We start from the raw sequence: 27,995 nt of genomic DNA, 5'->3' as shown, positions 1-27,995 counted from the left end.
GCTTTCCAGAACTTCAAATTGACGTGTCTTCAATAGATTTTTTGCATTGGAAAATTGTGCTGCGTCCAATGTGTATTTCTAGATATGTGGTTAGTGAAGTGTATTCATACTGGCAGGTATGTTCTCATTTTTCAATTACCTATAATTAAATTTTAGTTTCTAATAACGTTTATTATTTTTTTAACAAGAAAACGATTCATTGTAAATGTATTCGTAAATGTACGACGTTTTGCTCTAAATTTATTTTGAAGATGAACAGTTATGTAGGTATGTGTTAGCATAACAGCAGAAATGATTGAAGTATTGAATTGAATTTATGAGTGACAAACAGTATAAATCCAAAATAAATCATTTGAATTATTCTTTTTTCTTCACTGAGTGCGTAGATCAACAGGTTCTTATGAACTGATATAACATTTTTTTTTCAGTGGTAGTGAAGTTAAAATCTTTTTATTGCTAATATATTATTTTGGTAAGCAAACCGAATTCGATTAAAGTAAAGAAAATCGCGAAAGAATTAAAAGTGAACTCCATGTGTAAGATAGCACAACAGAGTTTGTTTATTGAAATAAATCTCTGAAGTGGATTTTTAGCGTTGACGTAACTCCGAAAGGATGAGACGCTTATACGTAATTACAGACTCAAGAATGTTTAAACATAGACAAATTTAGATTTCAGATCCTGATAGCCCAATGCCTAAAGCAATGGTTCTCAACCGATGTGTGGCGACACACTGACGTGTCAAGCAGTCCCTTAAAGTGTGTCAGTAATTTTAAGAATTTAAAAATCATGTAAAATTTTATATTAATTTCTTAAAATCGAGACAGACTGTACCAGTCAACACCTTCATCGGCAGCAATAATGCTCAGTGCTACATAGGGTCATTATAAAAACTAATATATTATTATTATTATTATTATTATTATTATTATTATTATTATTATTATTATTATTATTATTATTATTTATAAAAATATCAAACAAATGTGATGTCCTAAACGCTAGGGATGCGCACGAGACAAGATTTGTGGCTGTCTCGTCTCGAAAATGTGCTGTAAAAGTGGTCTCGACTCGAAAAATGTATATTTTTCTATTGGAAGAGTCGTGTCTCGACTCGAATTTTGTCAGGAAAATCCTGTCTCGACTCGTCTCGTGCGCATCCCTACTAAACGCTCGGTAAAGTGTGTCGTCAATTAAAAAGGTTGAGAACCACTGGCCTAAAGAGGAGTAGCGAGTATTTTTTTCCTTCTATTATATCATCTGCTACGATCAGGCGTGTTCAAACTAGCGAGTGCTGGACTCGTGATTCCAGAACTCATGCTCAACCAGGCTCGGACTCAAAATTTCATCCGAGCCCTATTGAGGACATCGAGCTCGAGTCCAAACAAAATTAGTGAGCCTGAGCCCAAGTGTACGAGAGATTCTTTGAGGTTAGGGGCGAGCGAGTGCAAGCTCTAAATGATTTTAGTGAGTCCGTGCCCTAACCCGTGAGAGAGCGAACCACGAAGAGGTTATACAGTACGTAGTAAGCGTGACCACTGAAAATTTAAACCCATGCAAAGCCAATACAAAATTGTCACTGCCTATGGGACTACTATAATTTTCCAAAATTTCGCACTTTATTTTTTTTTTAAACAACGTAAATTGCTTAAGACAGTCACTCACTTCATGCTTTAGTAGGCCTAGTCCGTGGATTTACAAGAATGTAGAAAATTAAGATTTCAGATAGAAAGGCCAGATAAAAGTTCAAATGAATGACAAATATCACAATATTAAGGCAATTTATCTCGTACGATATAAATGGTAAAATATTCTGGTTCACCATAGCTTGTTGTAGTATTCCTTCAACTCGATCGTGGCCAAGTGGCTATCGTGTGCTTTTCGCCTACAGGATTCCGGGTTTGATCCCGATGGAAGCATTTGTCTCGTATAAAACTCCGGGTAGTAACTCGGGTGGGGTGCTGACTGCCACGGTGCTGACTGCCACAACCAATTATTGGTGCTGATTGCCACGACTGGCGCTAATTGCCAATATCATGGTGCTGACTGCCACGATGGCGTGCTGACTGCCACAAGCCTGAGAGAAAGTTGCTAGACGTAACATTACCGGACGCCAAGAAGCATGAAAGAAACTAGATGATCCTTAGGATCGTATTGTTCAGACCAACACCTAACAAAGGTAAACAGGTCTCTGTATGTACACTCATGTCCAAAATTATTGTCACATGATTATAAATATGTTGTTCTAGTAATATAATTTGATAACGAATTCGCCCGGTATTTCTTATAATGTTAATATGTGTATAATCGGCAAAGACAAGTATGTGGTAAATTTCATGTCAAAAGAGCAGTAAATAAGAACAATAAAACGAAAATAAAATTTTCTTGTCCATTTAGTTACATTTTATTTTACTCATTATCATTTTCGTATTTATAATTATTTTCCTATGAAATTTATCACAAATAAAAATTTCCTGATTATACACATAATATAAGTATTAAAAGTACTCTGCAAAATTATCAAATTATATTCTTACATGAAGACAGTTATAGATATGAGACAATAATTTTGGACATGAGTGTACTTTCAGTTTTGTCAGGGAGCGGCGCGTACAAAATTGGTACGATTTATGTATTCTCACTTGAACTCCCTATGTCAGCATGAACTGTGTACAGCTGTGCAAATTGTTTCGAGCAGCTCTTGAAAGTTTCATCAAAAAAGCACTGCTGGCTGTACCTCACAAGGGAAGTTCAGGAGAAAGCACTCGCCTGCAGAGAAACTAAGCATGCCATTTGAAGTCCCAATTTATGCTGATTATAATAAGCTAATAAAATTCCTGTACGGTTGAGAACGGTTAGAGATATTCAACTTGGAAGTTTATATGAGAAAATGAGGATATACGCATTTATACGCGTTAAGTACAACATAATTAGTAATGAATATTGACATACGAATTGAAAGCTATCGGAAATAACAGAAGAAAAGTGTTTCGCAATAACTAACGGGTTTGTTAGATATAATTAGTCATTACATTGTTCACAATAATCATAGGTTAGAGATGAAAATTGATCACTTGTTCTTTTGTTTTATGAAGAAATGACGCAGGTAAAAGTACTCCCTTGCACCATGAACATTTTATATGTGCAATTGTGTTGCATCCGTCAAGAGAACAGTTCGCAGAACTAAAGCAAAAAGCAAAGTGATTCAAAAGTTATATGCCTATAATTTGTTCGTAACCTGCCGTGCAGAACGCAAACTGAAACAATCCTATGTATCGCGGTGATCGGAAGTGATTCGTATGGACACGAACTTTATTTGATTGTTTCGTTAGTACATTATAACGTCCAGATGAAGAAGATTCATACTATGTACAAATCTCCTGCTATCATCTTTGATTGATCGGAATCAAAACACATAAAATGGTTGCACAAATCGTGTGCAGTTCTTTGGTATCTTCTCAACCATTAGGTCTTTGCCATCCGTCATGCAACCTATAATGGACAATTTGTCTGCGAATGGACTCCAGTGATCAAGCAATAGCAATTTCAAACCATCAGGCTTCGCCATGGATGAGAATACTTAACGCATTGAAACGTGCATGCACTCATTTTCTCCCATAAATTTCCAAGCTGAATATCTCGAACAGTTCTCAATGTACAGGAGTTTTATTACCTGTTGTAATCAGCATGAATTGCTCCTTCAAATGACATGCCTATTTCTCTGCAGGCGAGTGCTTCTCCCAAACTTCCCTTGTCAGCTGGCTTCAGACCATCATATCCATTAAATAATACAATAAAACAATTAATATAAACAATGAAATGTGCAAATTGTACATATAACAGAAAAGACAATCCCTTTATAAACATCCAAGTGTATGTCGTTCCACTTAGTGAGCAACTTTGTAACTTATAGGATGCCACATAGATTTGCTGTGATGATTACTAAATTAATTAATAATCATAAATTTAGTATGAGGGATTAATTCCTCTCTTTCCAAATACAGTTTCTCCCAGGCTCGTGGCAGTCAGCACGCCGTCGTGGCAGTCAGCACCTTCATATTTGCAATCAGCGACAGTCGTGGCAGTCAGCACCAATAATTGGCTGTGGCAGTCAGCACCCGTGGCAATCAGCACCTATCCGTAACTCGGACACCACTTAAACAATAGATCAATTCTTATATAGCATCGGTGCTGAGGAGAGAAGTTAAACAAACACTAGTTGATCCACCCATCTCCTCACAGATTCAAAATTCTCGCACTATAATGAACGAGGGCCCGGATTTATATGCACTAAAAAGTTCTAAAAAATTTCCGTTACAAATAGAAAAAAAGCTTTATATTTACTTGTTTACATGATTACTCTGTGTGGAGTGAATTACCACAGTACACTACTTCGAATTTATCTGGTGACGAACTTCGTCTATTGTCTGCCAAAATTGTTTTATATATCAAAAATGATCTTTTAACATTAATTGATGATGTTGACAATATTTGCACAGTCACACATGATATTTGAAACATTTACCTGGCAGCAAAAATTTTGCTGATACAACACATGTACTGGATGACTGATTCGATCTTGCCTTGCTCTTCCTCGTGGCTAATGTGGTTAGCGTGCACGTCTTTGGCACGGGAGACTTGGGTTCGAACCCTGGTGCAAGCCCATGTGATTTCATTAAGCTATAGTCAACGTCTCATATAACTTCGCTGCCGCTAAACTCTAATCAATAAATCGATCGGTATTTCCTAATCCTGAATTTGAGCTTATGTAAGTACCCTACCCAACTTCTCATTAACATTTTTTTTTCTAGGACAGAACTTAAAGCAGATGTTTTCTTAACAATTTCGAGTGACTTGTAATGGGATACATATTGAGTTTCCAGACACTTAATTATTGTCACAATTGTCGAAAAAATAGGGATAAATGGCATTAATATTACCATTTCTTAGAGGGTAAGTGTAATGCTGAGTGCGGGTTTTCGTCCAATACACACAAAATAACCGATCCAGGTCGTTAACAATGCTAAAATAATTCCTAACTTTAAACATATGAAGAAATATGCGAATATCTTTAGAATATTGAGGCCGCGGTGGCTCAATGGTAGAGAGCTTACTTCTGACGCGTGGGTTCCTGGTTCGATCCCAGTTCACACCAAATGGCTTTTCTGATGGATATACATCGTGTACTGGGTTTTTCTCAGCTTTCTGCTGTTTCCTCAACTTTCGTCATTTCACTGTTATCATCCATCTTGCCATCACAATCTCACTTAGCCTCGGTTCATAATCGTGAGACGTTAAACAAAAAAGCTTAGAATATCCAATTAGTTTCAAAATATTCATTTGCATATGTGCAATGGATTTTTAAAAACATAATGTATATTTATTTATTAAATAATAATAATAATAATATAAAAACATAATTATACTAGAGTTACTAGCCTGGGCGCAACTTTTAACTGGAAACTCATTTTTACTCTGAAGGCCTGTTTCATTTGGTCGAATAACAAATACATTTTCAATGGCTCAGAATTGGTGTTGTCAACAAGACAATAGACTGTCTCGTCTCAACTAATAGCTCGACTTGTAATTAACCTAGAGAAACAAAGTAGAGTTTGTCTGATGCACCTATTCTTAGTTTTTTCCCTGGTTCTTTAATCGAGTTTTACATGCGCACCCCTGGTGGCAGTATCTAGTCGATATCTGATGGTATCTAGTCGATATTCCAACTCGGTCCAAATCAGATCTAACATGTCAACGTCAAATGTCTCAATAGCTGCCGTTATTCTTGCCTTTAAATCAGCAACATCATGGATTGGTATACGGTATACTAGGTCCTTGGATAACTCCATAAAAAGAAATCAAAAGGTGTAATGTCAGGAGATCGAGGAGGTCAGGGAATCGGACCATCTATTTCAATCCAACGCCTTGGGAAAGTCCTGTTAAGGAGATGTCTCACTGACAAAGCCCAGTGTGGAGGTGCATTGTCTTGCTGGAATAGAATGTAAGGTTGCCGGACAAGTAATTGTAGTATAAAATATAGGTGTATCCCAAGCATCTCAAAATAATTTGGGGCATTCACTGTTTCTTCGGTGAAAAAGAACGACTCTATAATGTAGTCAACTAACATGCAACACCAGACATTAACTTTGGAACTATCATGCACTACCTCCCTTACAGCATGTGGATTGGTCGAGCCCAACATACGCATGTTATGTGTGTTTCCCAAACATGATTCATCTGAAAATGCAACGTGCTTCATAAATTCTTGATCCCTTATACATATGCAATAATGTTCTCAGCAAATGCAACATGTTTTAGCTTGTCATCTGGTTTGATTTCCTGAAACAATTACAATCTGTACGGGAACAGATCAAGATGCCTTCGGAGTACACTATCCACTGTTGTACGTGAGATTTGCAGTTCTTCTGATCAGGCAGGTAGCCAACCCAAAAACGTAGGGGAGCTGTAGAAGTTAGGGGGGCGATCCAACAATATTATATTTCCTCACCGTATTATAGTTCATTTGCAAGCATACTGTGAAAATTTTAGGGGAGTAGTAAAAATTTAGGGAAGGGGCCGGTCCCCTAGACCCCCTTGGATACGGGCCTGCTTCTGATGCCTTACGAATAGACTTCTGTGGTGTACGCTGGAAAATCTGTCAAATTCTCTCCGTATTTTCGTCACTTTTCCTTTGCCTACCTACTTGTGCTTCAAATCCACACTGTATATTTCCATGAAGTTTCTGTGCCATTTTCTTTTGGAAGGCCGAGAGGGTAATGGTTTCCCGTATCGCGTTCTGAAATTTCTCTGAACTTCGGTGTCTGATTTCGCTTCAATAAACCAAGCTAAACACTGTGCCTTTTCCTGTGCTGACTCCATTCGTAGATTTGTTTATGGCCTCTTGCCACCCTCCAAACAGAAAGAAAAACCTCTTTTTCACTTAGATTGCTCCTATTACATGAAAAGGCAAAACATTTATTGATTACCTGACATAAAAAACTTTTTAAGTTGATCCATCAGACAACATTTACTTTGTTTCTCTAACAGTAAGTTAATTACAAGTCGAGCTATATGACATTGAAGTTGTAACGTATCTTTTGGGACACGCTGTATCACTTATATTTGCAAACTGTATTGTCCAAATTATTCGTATATACGAGGAGCATCAAATGAAACTCAAAGGAAGCTGAGCAAACGATAGCTTTATTTTTTTAAGTACACTACATATACATTTAAAAATAAGGATATCGTTTGATCAGCTTGCTTTGAGTTTACTTTGGTGTCCCTCATATAATGCATATACTTCTATGTTTGTGTGACAGGCATCAAATGAAACTCAAAAAGATGTGATCAAAAGGTATTCTTATTCTTGAAAATCGTGAACCTGTATATATGTGCAGAATCCTTGGAGTAAGGTACACCAACTCATCATCATTATCAAAAAGATGTTATCTCTAGCTCACTTGTGTAAAAGCGGTTAGTGTACGTGCCTTTGGCATGGAAGACCCAGGTTCGATTCCCGACGGGAGTTCATGTGGGTCGGATCCCACGTTGAATTGTCGGTCCATGTCTCATATAACCTCGTTACTGAAAGGGACGCTAAACTTAAAATCAAATCAAGAAGTTATCTCCTAAGGAGATGCGTTATCTCTAACACCACTCCAAGACAACACTAGGTCCATAAGGCCAAAAGTATGCCGCTTGGGAACTCTTGTTCCATAGCCCTGATTTTATCTCCATGTGACTTCTATGTGCTTGGGGCTGACTAAACATTTATAAGAGACCTACTTTCGGTCTGGACACAAAGCATAAGAGAGAGTGAAGCATTGTCTCCACGCATTCAGTCATAAGAATTTTTCATCATATTACAAAATAACAAACAAAAACATAATTATGAATGGATCTCTTAACTGAAGTAGCAAATAAGAGAAGATAGGCTTAATTGTAAATAAATCTCTTAGCTAAAGTAGCAAATAAACAATTATAAGTGACTGTCTTATCTCATTATCATCATACGTATTCTTCCATTGCTGGCAGGTCACTTGCCGCAACTGAGAAGCTTCCATGCATTATGTTCTTCCGCTAACCTCTTCGTCTTCACGTACAACTTTTCTGTATTGATATTGTCCATTAATTGTAGCTTTCGTCTTCTCCTTCTCTTTCCTGCACGTAGCATGTACCTCATGATACAAGTTCCTTCTCAACCAATGTCCTAACCAGTTTCTCTTCCTCTTCTTAATAATAACTAAAATTCTTCTTCTCTCCCGACCATTTCTAACACCCTCTCATTCGTTTCCTCTCTACGCAGATAATTTTCTCTATTCTTCTCCACGCACACATTTCAAAAGCTTCCATTATTTTTGCGTAATGTCCATACAATAGAATACTCCACACGAATAATTTTATGAGTTCGTCAACTCTTTATTCAAGGTACCGCAAAATAATCTTCCCTTCCTCTTATCTCAAGTAGCAAATAAATGAGTCTCTTATCTAAAAAAAACAAATAAAAACATAACTGAAGAACGTCTCTTAGCTAAAGTAATAAATAAGAGGATAATCATGAAAAGAGTCAAAGTAACAAAAAGATATTTCTCAACTGAAGTAACAAATATTTCTTCACCTAGTGAATCCGTCGCCAAGTATCACAGTAAGAAAAGTTTTGAATTCATTTGTTGCTAATGAAAAAGAGTATTGAGATATTAATACATATCTTTTCGTTTATTGCCATTCGCCGAGTATGACTGATCCTTATAAAACTCTACTGCTTCGTTGATATATTGATTGATTTATATTTACTTCTTCATTCAGCAGCAAAACTACATAGGACGAAACCTACAGTTTAAAGTGGGATCTGAACCACTATAGTTCGTTTGATCGTCCCACTAGGATTCGAACTTGAGATCTAAAGAGTCAAAGACACGTATCTAGCTACACGTGTGCTAGACATCAAGGAAGGTTCATACCACTTCGTAAATCATGTAAGATTTACAGATCTTATAAATAAGACGATATAGCTATACGTACGATATGTACTATAAAATTGTGTTATTACAAATATGACTAATAAATGACGCGTCAAACTGGACCTCAATGCCTAAATTTTGAACTTTATACTAAATTATGAAATGTAATTATCAAGGAGTCCCTTAACTAAAGAAGTAACTAAAAATATAATCCTACGTAGGTTTCGTAGCTAAAGTATTAAATAAAAAATAATTTTATCTCTTAGTCACAGTAGTAGATAAAAGATAAAGCATTGCACTGAATAATGTTCTAAAGCACATTTTGGAATGTATTGAATTAGCACTGGAATCATGCTCTATAGAAAATGACTGGCTTCTACTAAAAGGCTGGTTTCTCAGTTTCCCAGGATATGGCACTAGTATACTTCCAAATTCTGAGCGATGCAATGTTGTTCATCCAAGCATAGCACAGTTTTCTTCGTCTCCCTGAGAATCACTGAAATGCGTCATTTGGTCACGTGCTTCAATTGTAAATTGATTTCTTAGCTAAAGTACCAAATAAAAAGACAATTTTAAATTAGTCTCTTACCTAAAATAGTAAATAAATAATAATTGTAACTGGGACTCTTAGCAAAGTGCGACTGAAAGTGGTCTTTCCCAAGAGGCAGTCATGTTTTAACAGAAAGTGGTAAATTTTGATCCAGCTTCACTGTACAAGTAGGAAAATAAGGGAATTGTTATTTCAAACTTTTCTTTTGATAGAGTAGATCCTCTGGCTTCAAAATTGCATTACAAATGTAATGTAAAATTTGGATGAATACACAGAAAATCACTCCTTCACCCCTTCTGAAATTGAGAAACATGACTTTTATAATATTAAATATCATGTAAAATCTTGGATGTTTTATGAAATAAAGACAATTCAACTTTGATAACAGACTGGAACGCAAATTTTTAAAATTGAATATGTGTTAACATTTTGTTTCAGATTTGGGAAGTGCACAAAATAAAGAAACTTTAGTTCTAAACATTTTTTCACGGTATTTTCCTTTGCTCTCAGAATAATATTGAAAATTAGTGGCTTGTGTAAAGTTGTTCACGTCACACTTTTAAAGCTAGAGTATTTTCGTCAAAAAAGGTTCCTTGCTTGCACTCCAAATTTAAATGGAAAATATTATATTACATTAAAAAATTAGTTTCCGATTTAAAAATTACCAATTTTGTTCTATTATTGAAGTTGAGTGGTTCTTTATTTAATAGGGCATACTTGGCACAATATTTAATATCTTTAAATATTACGTTCATCAATTGTATAAAAAAGGTACGATCCAGTAGTAAACCTTCTCGCTCCAATTTCTTAACCTTAAATCATATCAGGGGCGAATCCAGGACCGACTTCTGGGGGGGCGGTGGGTTGTCATACTACTACTTTTAAGGGCTCCAAACTTTGAGATGGGTTTTATTTATATATATAAAATAAGAAAGTTTCCTCTTCTGGGGGGGCGATTGCCCCTGTATCCGCCCCTGAATCATATTGTGCTACATTTATTAATGAAGCTTTGTGTGTGTGTGTGTGTGTGCGAATTACCAACAAAATTATACGGAATTTTCGGAAGGCTTCTCCCAAAGAAAACGTCCTTGAAAGTAAACTATCCCTCGTAGATACCATATATTAGCAATATTAATGAAATATTTGTTTATCAAATGTCAATAAAATCGCATGAGTCGTATTTCTCAGAGCTGTCAAAAATTTCACCCCAAGAGTAAACTAAGTCTTGTGGATATGCTTATGGAAATAATTTAAGCAACGTAATAGGAATATTAATGATATATTTATTTATGAAATTTAAACAAAATCACCTGAGTCGTTTTTAAGAAAATAGTTTTTAAAAAAATCTCACTCCAAGAGTAATCTACCTCTTCTGAATTTTTTCGTAAGAAATAATGTATGTAATATTATACAGCTATTAATAATACATTTATTTATGAAATATTAACAAAATCAAAATTGCCTGAGTCGTTTTTGAGAAAATCGTCCAGAAAACCCGCTCTCAACAGTAAACTATCCTCGATTTTTTCCAGAGGTATGAATTATACCATAGTATGGGGTTGAGCTGTTTCTGAGAAAATAGCATTTCCTGACCTTGTTGTGTAGTGGCAAACATCTCAGAATTGGTATAACCCGCTGCCCGCCATCCTGACTGAAGTTTTCCAGGCTGAAACCTTAACCACACATATAGCACAAAATATTCCAGGAATATCACCTTTAGATCCAGTGTTGAATATTCGAGATTTAGTGTAAAAGTGCGCAGTAGTTTCGACCTATTTTGTGTTGAGATTCCCCTAACGCCCTTACCTTTATATCTAGGCTCTTGAGGAATCATGGCATTTTCTCAGAGATAAGAAGTCTCAAAAGCAGTATCCTCGAAAGAGTACAATCATCAAGAGTTTCTGGCTAGTTTGTGCCAATAGTCTTCAAAACATTTTCCATGGTAGAAAAGCTAACTATACAACGAAAATTCTCAAAAATGTGCTCATGTTAGATCAACAGCTACTGACAATTTTCTTAGATTCGTGGCTCTGATCAGTCATCTACACTCACTAATGTGCCGCGGCACTCCGGTTGATAGGTACTGAAATAAATCCATCTGTAGAGTGTAAGGGGAAAATAGCCGATTATGTAGTACAGACACTTTCAAATTTGCGTTAGACAGTGAAACAACATAATACTCCAAATAACTGAAGTAATTACTACCATTAGTAAATATACTGTATATATCACTATGAAGATAAGTTAATATTCTATATGCAAGTAACTAAAGATCTAATTCATACGTGTATCCTTTAAGTAGAAAGCTGAAATGGTGGAGCATATAAGAAAAGTTGATCTGATTTTATTTTCTAATATCGCAGAAACTACATCAAAATACTACTTTCAAGAAAGTTTTTAATATGGTTTCAGAGAATAGTAAATGTCGAACATACTAATATGAATTCATCTTACATGCAATTAAAATTGTCCAGTTTAATTTTATGTATGATAAGGTAATACTATCTTCTGCTTATAAAGTATATACAACAAATATTATAGGTAATTTGCAAGAGTATGAATGTTATATAAAGCATTCAAACATTCAAAGAGTCAAGATAACTAACATTTATTCGATCAGTAACTGTTTTGTTCATTTCAGTGCCTTCAAACTGAAACCTTAATTGAGAGCGATAAGCATATAACTAAATCAAGACTGAAATTTCCATAAGAATGACATCACTTCATTGCATTTTATGCCTTACGTTCCTAATATGTATATCTGGTAAGTTCTCAATTGTTTATGCCTTTTTACAGAAACTCAATAGTTTATATGCATGCATGTTTAAAAGACAATTTTCGTAAAGAAATGATAAGAGTTTTGGGAGGCAATAAGTGCCTTGAAAAGTTCCACATACTTTAGAAAGAGGAAAGAAAAACTAGTGAATCTTTTAATTCATTTATGCAACATTTTACACAATTGAGATTTATACTCTTGTGTGATTTGGGTAAATATATAGGGTGTTCCAAAATGATCTTTCCAACTTTGATCGCGTATAAGTAAGAAATGGGGATAGATGGAAAGATGCAGTTTGCAGCATAATGTTCACATACATCTAAAGTTTTGCTAGCCGTTTAACAGAGTTCAATGTGTGAACCATCTGTAGCACCCAGAATATCTAAATGATATTCCAATTCCGCTCACGTCCTACCTAGCATGTCCTCCGTGACGTGTTCAAGTGCTATGCCGATTCAAGCTCCCAGTTCCTGCAGGCAGTGTTTCTTCCAGACCTGCTTTTTGGGGGGAACTGCCCCCCCTGGAGCTCTGAGAGTGCCCCCCAGAGCAGACCAAAATAATACGTCTATAATATAATAGAATAATATCAGTAGTGACCCCCGGAGCTCTGAGAGCGCCCCCCGGACTCACACTGGGTTCTTGTAGACATCATCCTTCAGAAAGCCCCAAACACAAAAATCTGGTGGGGTTATTCCGGATACCATGGGGGGCTGGCAATGGGCCCTCCTCGAACAATCGAGCAACCTGGAAATGTGTCGTCTGAAGTCTACCTAACGATTGATGCCCACTGAGGAAGGGCACTGTCCTGCTGCAGCAGGATGTCAGGTTGTAAGTATTCGAATATGGAAATGCAATCTATTCCAACATGTCCAGATAAACAGTCGCAATGATTGACGCCTCTTCAAAGAAAAACGGTCCCACCACACAATAATGAAGCAGACCACTCCACACGTTTACCTTTGGACTGTCTGGCACAATTTCCCAGCTTACGTGGGGGTTCTCTGAGCCCCATATCCGCACATTGTGTCGGTTTACCATCACGGACACATGAAAGCATCCTTCGTTTGAGAACATAACCTTTGTAAGAAAGTCTGGGTCCTCGTCAGTGCGATTCAGAATCTCAATTGCAAATGCTTTGTGCTTTGGTCTGTGATCAGGTTGAAGGGATGTCCAAAACTCGTCCTCTTCGTGACACTTCCGGTTTCCTTGAACTGCGTGTACCACTGCCGGATGGTCAGACGTAATGGGGATGTGCATTTGTAACGCTTCCGGAAGTTCCGTTGGACCTGGATGACAGATTTGGTCTCTATCCACCATTCCTCACACTGTGCCATCTCCTGGAGGGTGGCCATTTTCGTCACTGCCTAACCTGCAAAGATAAAAACAAAAGAAATTAGAGAAGATAGATTTGTTGGAAGTGATGGTATAAAACAAAATTTTAGATGTATGTGTGAACATTATACATTCAATCACATCTTTCTATCTATCCTCATTTCTAATTTATACACGATCAAAGTTGGGAAGATCATTTTGAAGCACCCTGTACATATATGATAATATTCTTATCTTTTAGTAAATCTGTATTATTTCTTGGTACCTATCAGTATTATGAGAAGTGGCATATTTTTATTCCTATCTTTTGAATGGTTTGGATATTATGTATATATAAGTACCTTCTATTTACTAAATCTGCAAACTACGTTTAGAAGAAAGAAATACGTCAATTTTTTAAAACATTATTTTTTTAAAAAAAAATATTTAAAATTAAAATTTATGTATACAGTAAGATCAGGAGGTTGTTCTATGTGTAAGGTAAAATACTTTATAGTATCAAAAAGACAAACATTCTTGTTGGCTGAAAGACTCATCCAGATTACAATACTTCATAAATTGCAGTGTTCTCTAAATAAGAATTAAATGAAAACATTAATTTTAAACAAGAAAAATGCTTCCTCAGTGTTACGTTAAACTTTCCCAACCGTTTTGGATGGCTTCAATTCTCGGTGGAAACACGAAGTACAATGTGGTTCGGAATTTGCGTTGAACTAAAGCGATCGCGAGGAGCCGTGAAGCTTGACCTAGATCTACCAATTTCAGCATCCAACAGAACGCAAGAGTTTGTCCCGGGCGTCAACCCTCATCTAACGAAATTTTGCCAGTATCGTCCGTCTCTCGTGTTATATGGAAAACATCTGAGTGTTTTGAGTATGCAGTGTAGTCCAGTGCCATGCCGTGAGGGGGGCGAGCAAGTCGACGGACCCGGGCGCCGAAGTAAAGGGGCGCTAAATTCACTAGAAAAAAGAAAAGGAAAAGAGAAAAAATATCTGGAAAATTATTGTTTTGTCAACATAGTACAAACTAGTATGTACTAGTATGTACTCTTCCTGCTATGGGAAGTAGTCCTATAAAGTTACTTATGTTAGGAAAATGCATGTGCAGATATATATATAAAATGGAAGGAAAAAAAGTAATAGAACATGCTCAAAATCATGGGAAAAAAAAACAGGGTGTATTTTTGAAAATTTTCTTACGCTTCGCGGCTGGTCTGTCGACCTCACTTATATGTACGTCGTATACTCTCACCCCAGGAACTGATTTTCCACGGCACGGTACTGGTGTAGTGGGTTGCTGCTAAATTTTGTTTTGTTTATTTTTTTTATTATTGTTGTTGTCGTTTTATATTTCTACTATTAGACTCTTATTATTGTTACTGTTTAATTCAACTAATTTTTAGTGTTCGTGTTATAATTGTTTAAATACTGTTTATTGTCGCTCGTTCGTCATGTCTTCTAAGTTTGGCAACGTTGTTGCTGCACTTCTGCTACTTCCACTTTTTCTCAAGTGACCGTTAGGAAGACAGCTCCACGAATCGTGCCGAATTCTCCCGATGCATCGTACGTGAGAGAAAATTGTTCTATGATTCGTGCAGTGCCCAGGCTTTATGAGTCGTTGTGATCACTATAAAAGGGATCCAATTCTAATGAAGACTCGATAATGAAAATGGACGTTGTTAAATTACAATTAGAACGGTTCTTTTACATTATTGAGCCATTAAAATACCAACTTCGTTGAATAAAATTCCATTTATTTTATTTTATTTATTTATTTTTTTTTTGTTGTTGTCCTGACAACGACATTCCAAAATCATATTATTTAAAACACATAAAACATATGAATACTATCCTTTTATATCGATATTATAATTAACATATTTCTTTTTCTATTTCTTCTTCGAATTACATAATCAGCCTAGTACATATTTTAAAATATCTTACGCCCTAATAAAATAAGGATTTACAAGTAGAAAAATATACAAATATATAACGTACTGTTGTACAAATATTCAACACACCTATTAAAAAAGAACAAATTTCCACATCCATACTAAAAAATAATATTGTCTTCCTCCAATTGTCACTTACTAGTTAAAGTTCCCTAAACAATACTCTACTGAAACTACGATAAGTTATCTACCTGAGTAAAGAACGCTCAGTAAGTTATCTATCGAATAGGAAAAATGCATCTAACGATTACACTTAGCAACTGTAACTAACAAGGGCGCCGATCCTGGGGGACCGGGGGGCCCAATGCTCATGTGGGCCCCCCTGTATTTTTATGAATATGTATTTTTATATGTAATATTTCTTGTTATATGTATTTTTTTTAATGAATAGGCACCCGCCAAAGTTACAGAGAAATCGACGCCCTTGGTAAGTAATCTCAATATGGGCAAAACCTTTCTTCCATTTTGATTCGAGGGATTGGCTCATCTTAAAACAGAAGGGTGGATGATTTAGCTTTTACAATCTGCGGTCTCTGATTGGATTCTGTGTCTTATGCTATTTGTGGACAGATGCATTCTCACGAAACACCAGCACACCTGCTGACATTTGCTACGCTCTTTTTTCTTGAAGATAACCTGCATTGATTTCATGCTAGTAGCAAACGATTTTCAAGCAATCTTTGAACTGTTTGAGATAATTTTCATGATATTAAAAAAAATATCATGATGTTTCCCACTAAATGCTGTGCACGATGGCTTTTACAATAAAAGACCTTCATGTTTACATTACATCACCTGCGAGTGTCTGGTTCATTACTCGTCACTGTACTTGAAAAAGTCAAGATTTCTTGCAAGCAGATCTCAAATTAAATTTTCCTTATTGACATTGCGACGAAAAAGAATTTGATCTGCTTTAAAGATTAAAAGTAATATACTTTCGACATTCTGAAATATAGGCTTGCATAAAGAAGAGTGTGTCTGGCTGTTAACACAAGCATTTAAGGTAGATGCATTGTCACGAATTTGTTGAATATTTGTCATAGTTCATATTAGTGGTAGGCACAAAAACCGGTTTTTAGGTTTTCGGTTTTCTCAAAAAACTGGTTCGGTTTTCTCTAAAACCGGTTTCGGTTTTCTTCAAAATCGGTTCCTTTTTTTCCAAATTTGTTCTATTTCTGACCAGAATAGTGTTTTGTTGTTCTCCGGAAACCGAATCCGTTTCCAGAGAAATAGTTTTATGTGTTTTCCAAAAGTTTCACCGAAACCAGTTTCGATGAAAACTGAACCGGTTAAAAAAAAAAGAAACTGCGTTTGGAGAAAACTGAAACCGGTTTCGGTGAAAACCCGTACCGGTTTTGCAGAAAACCGAAATGTCGGTGTTTCGGGTTTCGTTTTTTCTATAAACCGGTTTTGCTCATCCTAGTTCATATACGAGTATTATTTAATAATGAACAATCCTTTGTTCCAAGTTTAGTTTCTACTTTCATTAATTGATTTTTAAATAAACGTCATAGTATATATTTTTTAAATTTGTAATATTGTTTCTTTGTTTCTTGACAGAGTTTGGTATTTCGCTTGCGGAGAAGAAACCAGGGAAGGAGGAAAAATTTAAAGTTTTTAAAACAAATGCTGCAAATGCTGAAAAGGCTAAATGCTCAGATAATAATAGAAATCTAATGAAAGAACTTTTTGGAGATAAAGTTCGTAAAAGTAGCACTGGTGAGTATTTTACTGTAAAGTTCTCCTCCCCCTTCCTCACTATTGTAAGCAATTAATGATAAAATAATTATAGATATGATTAAGGATTATATTCAAGGAGATCACTAGGTTAGGGTTGCTATACGTCCCAAAATCGACATGTGCGTCGCGAAAATAAATTTTGGGATGTATAAATGTCCCGATTTTCGGCAAAAAGAGAAAAATAGTTTTTTTCTTAACTTTTATTTAAAAATTCTCTTCAGTTTATGGATATAGAAGCACAAAGTATAAACGGATCAAACATAAACTGACAAACCCATAACACAGTGGCGTAACTAAAGGCTTGGGGGCCCTCCCGCAGACAGCTTGGAGTGGGGCCCCTTCCCTTCGTTTCACTTCACGATTTGGGGCCCTATGATGGCTTGGCCCCCCGCGGGGTCTTCGGGGCCCTTATTTACGCCCCTGGCATAACAACATTTATTGTAATGTTGTCGGTATTTCTCCTTGCATCCACCTTGAAATCAGAAATTGATATTTAAAGCTTCTTTTGTGTTACAATATTGGATTACACTAGTTTCCTTTGTATTTCTGGAGTGCTGTGCGCGGCAATGCAAAGGAGAAAGTTATGGTTTACGCTTATGTTAGAAGATTCAAATATCAAGTCTTGATTAGGTTTCCAATAATATGGAAAATGAAAAAAAATATATATATATTCAAAAACTTTGGTAGAAAACTAGGAGGTGAAAATTTAATACTTAGCATTGTTCCATGTCTACAATGACGTCTGTTCCATCTCGACATGAGAATGTTTTTGTAATTTTAACAGCTCCGTTCTCAGTAGGTGTGGAACAATGATTGGTTGTTGTTCACTGCTGTGTATAGTGTGTGTCTTGTGATTAGCAAGGGAGGACACAGAAAGGACCCCATACAATCCTTATGGAAATTGGATTTCGGTGGAATTCCTTCAAAGCATGATATCTTGTGGATATTGTGATTCTGAGAAAAAAAGTCTGAATGAGTATAACCACCAATCAGTAACTGTTTGGCCACTACAGGGCCATTTTTTTTGAAAACAGCCGAAGATAACGATATTCTAGATTTCGGTAAAAATAAGTGAAACCGTGATATGTTGTAGATACTGTGATCCTAAGGAAAAAGTCTCAATGAGTATAACCACCAATCACTTACCGTTTGGCCATACAGGGCCACTTTTTTTTAAAACAGCCGAAGATAACGATATTCCTGATTTCGGTGGAAACGACCGAAACCATGATATATTGTAGATATTGTGATCCTGAGGAAAAGTCTCAATGGGCACCACCACCAATCACTAATCGTTTGGCCACTACATTGCCACTTTTTTGGAAACATCCGAAGATAACGATATTCTGGATTTTGGTAGAGATGAATGAAAGTGTGATATGCTGTAGATGTGATCCTGAGAAAAAGTTTTAAGTTGTGGCTACCAAGCAACTTTAGGGCTGTTGGCAGAGCATTTGTTCTAATTCGGGAGGTGTGGCCTGCGTGGGCCATCTTGGCTAGGATTCTCCTTTGTCCCGCAAAGTAAATATCGGGATGTTTATCTATGCTTAAATGATGTTGGCCGTTATTCTCTCCATCCCTTTTCCGGGTTGTGTACTAGCTTAAGTAGTCATCCTTTTTATGACGGGCATAGGTGAAAGTTGCGAATCTGTAGAAGAAAATGTAAATATCAGTTGTTGCTAATATCATAGCTGAATACAGCTTACAGATGACGAGAAGAACCTTAAAACAGGGTAGCGGGGAAAGGTCAACTACACGGTCAAGTCCATTTTCGGTTTTTGAGGTGTGGTCTATACTTAGATGTCGTCTGCTACTCCAGGTAGTTATCTGTGTGCTATTCTGTGGTGCCATTTGAAACCCCCGTGCGAAAAGTGGACGAGCCCATACCTACGTCACACTACTTCTGCTAGGGTTCTTCTCGTCATCTGTGAGCTGTACCTTGTTAGTACTTGAACGACAGGCCTACTAATTAACGTCTCTGTCTCGATACTCTGATCAGTGTTCGGCTAGAATCGTTGTATCCTTGACTTGACAAGTCCATCCATTACAGTCGCCAAAGCAGTCTAGAAATATCAACTAAAAGTCCGTCTAATCATCATACTTACTTTCAATAAAAAAATCCTTTGCTAGTGAAATATACACATACTGGATATGTTTCACAAACAACCACTGATGGGTGTTTGCTCCCATTCGTGACTTTGTCTAAAGATTAGAAAATCTAAACCTTTTCACGGTTTCATGCAATTCCACCAAAATTCCAGAATATCGTTACCTTCGGCTGTTTCCAAACAGTGGCCTCGTAGTGGCCAAACGGCCAGTGATCAGTGTATGTGTTCATTGAGACTTTTCTTCAAGATCACAATATCTACAACATATCACGGTTTCAGTCATTTCCACCGAAATCCAAAATATCGTTATCTTCCTGAATTTCTTTCCAAGGAAAGAACCTACTGAATTCACGTTTTATTTTTATTTTTATTTATTTATTTAATATCGGGCACCTTAAAATATGGAGATCAAATGGCAGATGCAATTGAAAAAATCCTCCATCTTTTGGATGTAAAACCACCCATTTCCAATAACTTTTCTCTCTTTCCATTTTTTTTTTTTTTTGAGTATCTTTACTCATAACGGAGTTGGCCTATGGGCTTGGACTTTTGATACACCCTGTATATATACACACAGAGTTGTGTCCTCTTCTTAAAATATTGCGTATTCTATCGAAAACCATTTAGCTAAGCTCTTGTCTAAATCAGACCTTTCAAAAATATGTTAATTGGGAGCTTCTAATCCTATTTGATGTAATACACTACCTCCAACTATAGTAGAATTCCACTTTTTTAAAAAAAAAAAAGAAAGAAAAAAAGTAACACTTTATACATACTAAAACCGTCAGTGTTGGAAATGTCGTCTTGTTATCTATATCTCAAACAATCTTTTTGTTCTGTTTATTCTAGGTTTGAGTGGTGCTATAAAATGGAAGATTGTAGGAATGATGGCTGCCATTACTTTAATATTTGTTGTTATCTACATTACGTGGTTGGCAACCATGAGGAACGACGGAATGTGTTGGAAGACTGTAGAACGTACGCGGCAAAGACTAAAATCTATCAGTGAGGAGCGAAAGGCCATTTCCGACGCTGAGACGAACGTGTGATTGAAATTTCCTGAGTCCGTTTCGAAGATCATCATAAAAACAGATACATGGTTAGTGTAGAACAAACACCACATTATTTTGCTTACTTTGGTATTCACTTTGGGAATATAACTTGTTCATGATATTTTATGTTTTGAAGTCCAACATATTAAATTGACAAGAATTACATTTTGGGATCTCTTTAAACTGAGAAAATTATCTGAGAGTAATCTCTCCTTTTGTAAATGAAAATAAATTGAGTCTGAACTTGCGTTACTACAAATATAAAGTAATATAAGAATGGTAGTTCAGAAAGTATGAAAAGGACAAACCACGAAAGATTTCTTAACAATTATTATTATTATTATTATTATTATTATTATTATTATTATTATTATTATTATTATTATTATTATTATTATTATTATTTATAAACTGCATTCACTCGAATATGAGCTCCATTTTTTTTCCTTAAGGGTTTTCACTACAGCGAAATTAAACTACCGCTAATTTTAAAGTTTTTTTTTTCTGTAACATATTCAAAACAGAAATATTCGAAAAGCAGAAACGTACTGAACTAGACAATATGATTTTGCGTGTGATATCGTTATCACAACTCACCTATCTGCTTTCGATTTGCTACTGTAGGTAGATTTAGCATTTTTTGCGGATTCTGTAAATAGCGGCATACCAAAAGCAGAAAGGTGAATTGTGATAAAAGTATCACATGCAAAATCGTATTGTCTAGTTCACTACGTTTCTGCTTTTTGAATATTTTTCATTTGTTTTGAAGATATTACAGAAAAACTCTAGAATTAGCGGTAGTTTAATTTCGCTGTAGTGAAGACCCTTAATGTAGGGCTAAAATTCGTGAGATGTGCTAATAAATCACGTAAAACATTTTTGAAATAAATCGAAAAACACTGGAATATACTTCTTAATTGTAATGGTGTTTCAAAATGGAGTTTTAATGCTTTGTGTAATATTAATTACACTTACTTACAATTATAAAAAAAAAATGCATCAAATGAAAGAGCAACTCAAGCAGTTTTGTACGCAACCATGCGCCTCCTCTGTCTGACAATACAAAGCGCTAATAGCAAAGATGGTGACAAATGAGCAGAAAGCTTTTTTGTGTTTTACATTTTGCAAAGACTGAATCTTTAGTTATAGTGCAACGTGATTTCCGTATTAAGTTCGATTTGCAATTCAGCAAGTGATAATAACATCCACAGATGGTATAATCAATTTGAAAACACCGCTTGCCTGTGCAAATGGAAGAGTACAGGACGACCAAGAGTGACTCAAGAACATGCTGAACGAGTTTGTCTTTTACGCGTAGTCCCAAGCAGGGGTGCCCGAAGGGGAGGGCAGGGTGGGGCTCAGGCCCCCCTTGGGCTCACAAAAATATATACGTAATATAGCAAACCATGTATATTAAATACCAGAAATACCAGCCATAATATAGCAATATGGCACCCTCCCCATATCTGTAGCAACGACTTTATGTTGGCTCCCTCCCAATATTTGTATCATTTTTATGGCATCCTTCCAGGAGTTGTACCACAACCCTTTTCATGGAGCCAGTTCACTCTTGGCACTAACCAGAGATATAGAATTACCGGATTGACAATCACAATAAAGTAAGCCAGAACGAAGTTGCGCTCAGACGCCATTGCCATTTTGGGATGGAAGACATTCGTTTCATGGCCTATCTACTATCCGAATAATGAACGTCATCAAATGACAAAAGTATGTCCGTTCCTTGGTCGATGAGATAGAAGTTTTCCTTACGAAGAGTGCGAATGTTCAAATTATTGACTTCTTATCTATTTTCCGCAAGCTTTTTAAAGATTATTTTAATGTTTATTAGAGTAGGAATAAGGGGGCTCAGTGGTAGAGTGCTTACCTTTAGTACATTGAGTCCCTGGTTCGATCCCCGGCCAGGTAAGTTTGTGCTGGGGAATATCACGCTCGTGGGTTTTCTCGGGCTTCCTTTTCCTCCCACTTTCTCATTCCACCAATTCTTGCATCATCATTCACTTGCTTTAATCATCGTCTCCCTTAGCCTAAAATACATAATCGTGGGGCGTTACACTCAAAGATTTCATTTTAAAATAGTAATTTGTCTATATTTTCTTTTTGCATCTGTGATACTAATTAACTTTCAAAATTTAGTTCTTATGGCTAATTGCAGGGGTGCCCACAAAGGGGGGCTATGACGAAAACTGCGTCATTGAAATATTTTGGGGGGGTAAAAATCTATATAAATATGTTTGTGGGGGTGTAAAAATTAATCGAAAAGATTTTTTTTCATGGAAGAACACCTACGGATATACAATTGAGGGGGGTGCGTCATGGACATGAGGGGGTGGGCATCACTGCTAATTGCATGATATTATAAGTTCTTAAGCAATTTAGCAGATTATAAATATTGGTTATATGTTCTATGTATAATTTTTGATAGTAGAAGATATAATTTCAAAGTTAGCTCCTTGATAAATTTATCTGTCAGTTATTAAACTAAGAGTTGGTCAGAAGATCGTAAAACGTCCTTTAATTGACTGAAGTCAAATAACTTTAATTTGTAGGTGAATTATATTCATTTTTCCCTCTGAAATGATATTCACGATTTTTTGTTGAAGTTTGGCGTTTCCTTTCAGTACCGAAGCTCTATGAGACGTGGGCTACAGTTTAAAATGAATTCAAACCCTTGTAATACGTTTGATGGTCTGTACCATGTATCGAACACGGGGTCACGAGAAGCCAAGACGTGCGCTAGGTACTAAATCAGTAAACAGAGTTAATTCATAGTACCTATAGCTTACATCATTGTTAAAAGATAAGAACTTCATTAAATACATAATAAGCGTGTTAAAATTAGAATTAAAATTACAATATATTAGAATATTCGAATGACATTTTTTGAATCTTCTCTGTTTGAATATTCAAACAAAACTTTTTATTTTAATAATAATTGTTCAAAGTTTATTCAAAATGCCGAGTTACTCTTCAAATTAGGAATAATTGTTCAACGTTTATTCAAAGAGTCGAATTATTTCTCAAATTAGGAATAATTGTTTAAAGTTTATTCAAATAGCTGAATAATTCCTCAAATTAGGAATAATTGTTCGAACTTTATGGAAATAAGCGAATGATTCCTCAAATTAGAAATACTTGTTCTAGATTTTTTTTCCAAATACATGAATACTAATTCTTCGAATGTTTATCCAAAACAAACTAATGATTAGTTGGTAACTTTGAAGTTCAATTTCTCTTTTCAGGACCAAGGCTGTAGAAGATATGGATCTAAATCCTAACGTGAAATCCGAACCATGTGAATTCCATCGGGACTTGAATCACTGTCTCTCATGCCGAAGGTGCGCACTTTCATCTTGTTGCCACAATCAATGAATCATTGTTCGAATTACGCTTTGTTGTTACTGTTTAATAAATAACATGTCTTCACCAAATTCTATATAGGGCCCTTGTATCATACACAAAATTCCTCAATGGAGACAGTCCTAAAAGTTAAGTGTAGTATCTTCAATTTTATATATTCCTAAAAACCCGAATTTAAGTCTATAGAACATATACAGTAAATATACATTTTTAATCGAACTATTCAAACATATTCATACATAATAACCAATCTTAAACTACCACAAAACTTTATGTACAACTATTCTCTCTATTTTTGAACAGGTTCATTCCACCAATACACCACATCACCGTTATATCCTCGAACACAATTCAAACAACACATATTCTAATAATAATAAGAGGAAAATAATTCAAATAATTATAAGTTTATTCTTAGAAGATACCATTTCTTAAAATACGTAGACACGCAGGAGAACCAGTAGAACATACCGTTAATCAAAGTGTTTTTGAAACCAGATCGTATCGTGACTTCTCTTCAGTGTTGTTACTCGACTTGTTACGGAATACGTTTTGATTAGTTCACAACACTAAGATGTAATAATTTCAATTATGTGTAATCTCTTCACTGTACGCGTTATACTGAGACTATTCTGTATCTTATTTTAATTAATGTGTTTTGTGTCATAATTAATAATTCCTTCTTCTTGCTGTATTAATGGTTAATTTACCATGTTTGATTCATAACGTTAGCTCATACTTTTAGGTCTTTTCAAATGATGGTAAACTTTTTAACAAAGTTATATTTCAAACAAATCTATATATACTCATCGGTATGTATGTGTATTCATTCATGTATCTATGTTGAGTGTATACTCATGATTAGAATTTTAGGAAAACTTTCTTGCAATGAAATAAGTCTTCAATATTATTGTACCTACCAGTATGGTACTGATGTAGTGTTATAATAGTGCAAGGTGGGAAATTTATGTTGGATAAGTACTCAGGATATGAAGTGACATGTAATTTGTGAGAGTTTTTACTTCAAAGTCGCATCTTTTCTCCAAATGTAGAATAAAGTTTTATCTAAACGTATTTCATTATTTGACACTTGAACAAGCATTCTTTTCTGAAAATAATGTATTTATATTTTTTTTATCAAATATACGTTGTTTCATTTGTCTTTCAGCCTCACTTAGCTTCTAAGACAAATTTAGGGAAGACGTTAAATTGAACCCATGATTACAGGAAGGTTCCTAGCCATATATTTTTTTCTGAAATTTAGTTTATGAACTTTTCTAAATGTATGCAACGGTTGTACTGAAAGTTCAGATGTCGAAGGTGTTACAACGGTGTAACCATAACATTAAATTATAGGTTGAGTAGAAGAAAGATGTGCAGCCCTGGATTTAAACAACTTTTCTTTAATATCTCAAAGCAACACAAAACGAAATCATGTCCTTTCTGCAATTATCAATTCAGTTCAATTAGTTACTAAAACGAAAAGAATCACTAGTATTATCTTTTATAAATTTATCATGCATCTTAATACAAAACAGTCTAAAAAAACACTTGAATAATTGATTATAACACACCATGGCTGATATGTTTTATAGAGGTTAAACACTTGAATAATTGATTGTAACCACAATTGCTGTCATGTTTTATCGAGGTCAAGAAAATAAACACTTGAATAATTCATTATTACATACCATGTCTGATATGTTTTATAGGTTAAACACTTGAATAATTGATTGTAACACACCATGGCTGACATGTTTTATAGAGGTAAAAAAAACAAATACTTCAATAATTGATTATAACATACAATGGCTGACATGTTTTATAGAAGTAAAAAATAAACACCTGAATAATTGATTATAACACATCATGGCTGATATGTTTTATAGTGGTTAAACACTTGAATAATTTATTGTAACCACAATTGCTGTCATGTTTTATCGAGGTAAAGAAAATAAACACTTCAATAATTCATTATAACATACCATGGCTGATATGTTTTATAGAGGTTAAACACTTGAATAATTGATTGTAACACACCATGGCTGACATGTTTTACACAAGTAAAAAACAAATACTTCAATAATTGATTATAACATACAATGGCTGACATGTTTTATAGAAGTAAAAAATAAACACCTGAATAATTGATTATAACACACCATGGCTGATATGTTTTATAGAGGTTAAACACTTGAATAATTGATTATAACACACCATGACTGACATGTTTCATAGAGGTAAAAAAAATATAAACACTTGAATAATTGATTGTAACCACAATTGCTGTCATGTTTATCGAGGTAAAGAAAATAAACACTTGAATAATTAGTTATAACACACCATGGGTAATATGTTTTATAGAGGTAAAAGAAATAAACACTTGAATAATTGATTATAACACATCATGGGCGATATGTTTTATAGAGGTAAAAATAAACACTTGAATAATTGATTATAACATACGATGCCTGATTTGCTTTATAGAGGTAAAAATATAAACAATTGAATAGTTGATTATAACATATCATAGCTGATATGTTTTATAGAGATAAAAATAAATAAACACTTGAATAATTGTTTATAACACACCATAGCGAATACGTTTTACCTAGGTAAAAAATAAACATTTGAATAATTGATAATAATACACCATGGTTGATATGTTTTATGGAGATAACACCATGAAATAAACCACATCACAAACTAATTACTGAAAAGTGTCATTTTCAGTTTATCAAGTGCCTTTTGTAAATAAATACTGATTATATTTTCATTGTAGAATACTTTTATCTCAAGATGATTTAATAAAAAGTTTATTTTTGTTAATGTTTGTTTTGTTGCCCTAAACAATATATCATTTATTTGCTCTGTGATTCCAATCACTTCGTCCCATCATAAAATAATAAACGAGTTGTGTTCAAAATGAAACCGAAATTTTGAAATATTGCGCCAAGCGGTAGAGGGAGCGTGCTGCGGCTACTGGACACACATAGACAGCAAACTGCCATTTGTCTCGTTTCACTATGACCGTTAGTGGCTGAGCACAGCGCAAGCTGTTGATCGGATTAATGATACAATGACAATAAAAGAGCTTGAAAAACAACGTATATGTGTGTGAAATTTTGCTACAAACTTGGCAAAGCATTTACAGAGACATTTCAATTGCTTTTCAATTCATTGAGGGTCTCCTCGTCCAAAAAAGAAAAAAAGCACGCATGACTCGGTCAAAGATCAATGTGATAGTTGTGCTTTTTGATTTACAGGTATTGTATATCATGAATTTGTATCATACGATCAGATAGTAAACAAACAGTTATACCAGGACAGTTTTGCAAGATTGAGGGATGTTGTGCTCAGGAATAGGCCTGAATTATGGGAAAAACAGACTTGGATGGTGTACCGTTCCAATGGGCCTACTCACGCCTCGCTCCTCATCCGCAGTTATCTGGCAAAACATCGGACTATCATTGCATCTCATCCACCCTAATCTCGGGGCCTAGCCCCAGAACACGTTTTTCTATTTGTCAAACTTAAAATAACTTTGAAATCACATCTTACCAAAGCATAGAGGAGATTCAGAACAATGCGACAAGAGACCTGCGCTCTATCCCATGAAGTACGTTCCAGGATGTTTTCCAAAAGTGGGAGAAACGTTGGGAACGGTGTATTGCCAGTAGAGGTGACTACCTTGAGAACAGTGCTTAAACTGTTGTTCAATGAGGAATAAAGATGTTATTGAAGAAGCTCAGTATCTTTTTGAACACACATAGTATTCCTGTTTCCAAAGTTGAGGCTTTGTTTAACTGCTATCTCGTAACTGAACACGATAGATACATTCAATTTCTTGGGAAAGAAAAACCTTTTCGGACTGTTTTCCAACATAACATTCTTAACCACTCAAGAAGGATTTGTCGCTTTAGTAGAATTATACCACAAAGCACTAATTCTATAATCCCTATTGCTTTAAAGAAAATGTCTCCAGAGTAAGAATCGGAAAAAGAATCATATCGTAAATATTTAAGAAATAAGTTATATTTCTTACGAAAAAACCTTCCTTTTTACTTTAGATTCGGTTCTTGAAGAGGGAAGCTTAGATTTTGAGCAAATTTCATAAAATCTGTCAGATGCATAGCGGTATATGT

General features: G+C 35.3%; 1 protein-coding gene across 1 annotated transcript; it reads left to right on the top strand.

The window, feature by feature from the left end:
• Positions 1–26,222, top strand: LOC145664691 (uncharacterized). Its single transcript, XM_081731552.1, has 5 exons — positions 1–116; positions 12,155–12,277; positions 17,133–17,291; positions 20,270–20,519; positions 23,733–26,222. The coding sequence occupies exons 2-4, from the start codon at positions 12,226–12,228 to the stop codon at positions 20,467–20,469; spliced, it is 411 nt and encodes a 136-aa protein (XP_081587678.1). The 5' UTR covers positions 1–116; positions 12,155–12,225; the 3' UTR covers positions 20,470–20,519; positions 23,733–26,222.
• The last annotated feature ends 1,773 nt before the right edge of the window (positions 26,223–27,995 follow it).

This window comes from Thermobia domestica, chromosome 11 (assembly GCF_964235325.1).
Source record: "Thermobia domestica chromosome 11, izTheDome1.hap1.1, whole genome shotgun sequence".
In the NCBI taxonomy this organism is placed as follows: Eukaryota; Metazoa; Arthropoda; class Insecta; order Zygentoma; family Lepismatidae; genus Thermobia; species Thermobia domestica.
The sequence above is the reverse complement of the archived record's forward strand: the minus strand, read 5'-3'. Positions and strand labels throughout refer to the sequence as shown.

Bases quoted from the DNA above. Each gene is read 5' to 3' on its own strand.
- LOC145664691 (XM_081731552.1), top strand. From the start codon at position 12,226: ATGACATCACTTCATTGCATTTTATGCCTTACGTTCCTAATATGTATA. The intron at 12,278-17,132 runs GTAAGTTCTCAA...GTTTCTTGACAG, and splicing joins GTTCCTAATATGTATATCTG to AGTTTGGTATTTCGCTTGCG. The intron at 17,292-20,269 runs GTGAGTATTTTA...TGTTTATTCTAG, and splicing joins AGTTCGTAAAAGTAGCACTG to GTTTGAGTGGTGCTATAAAA.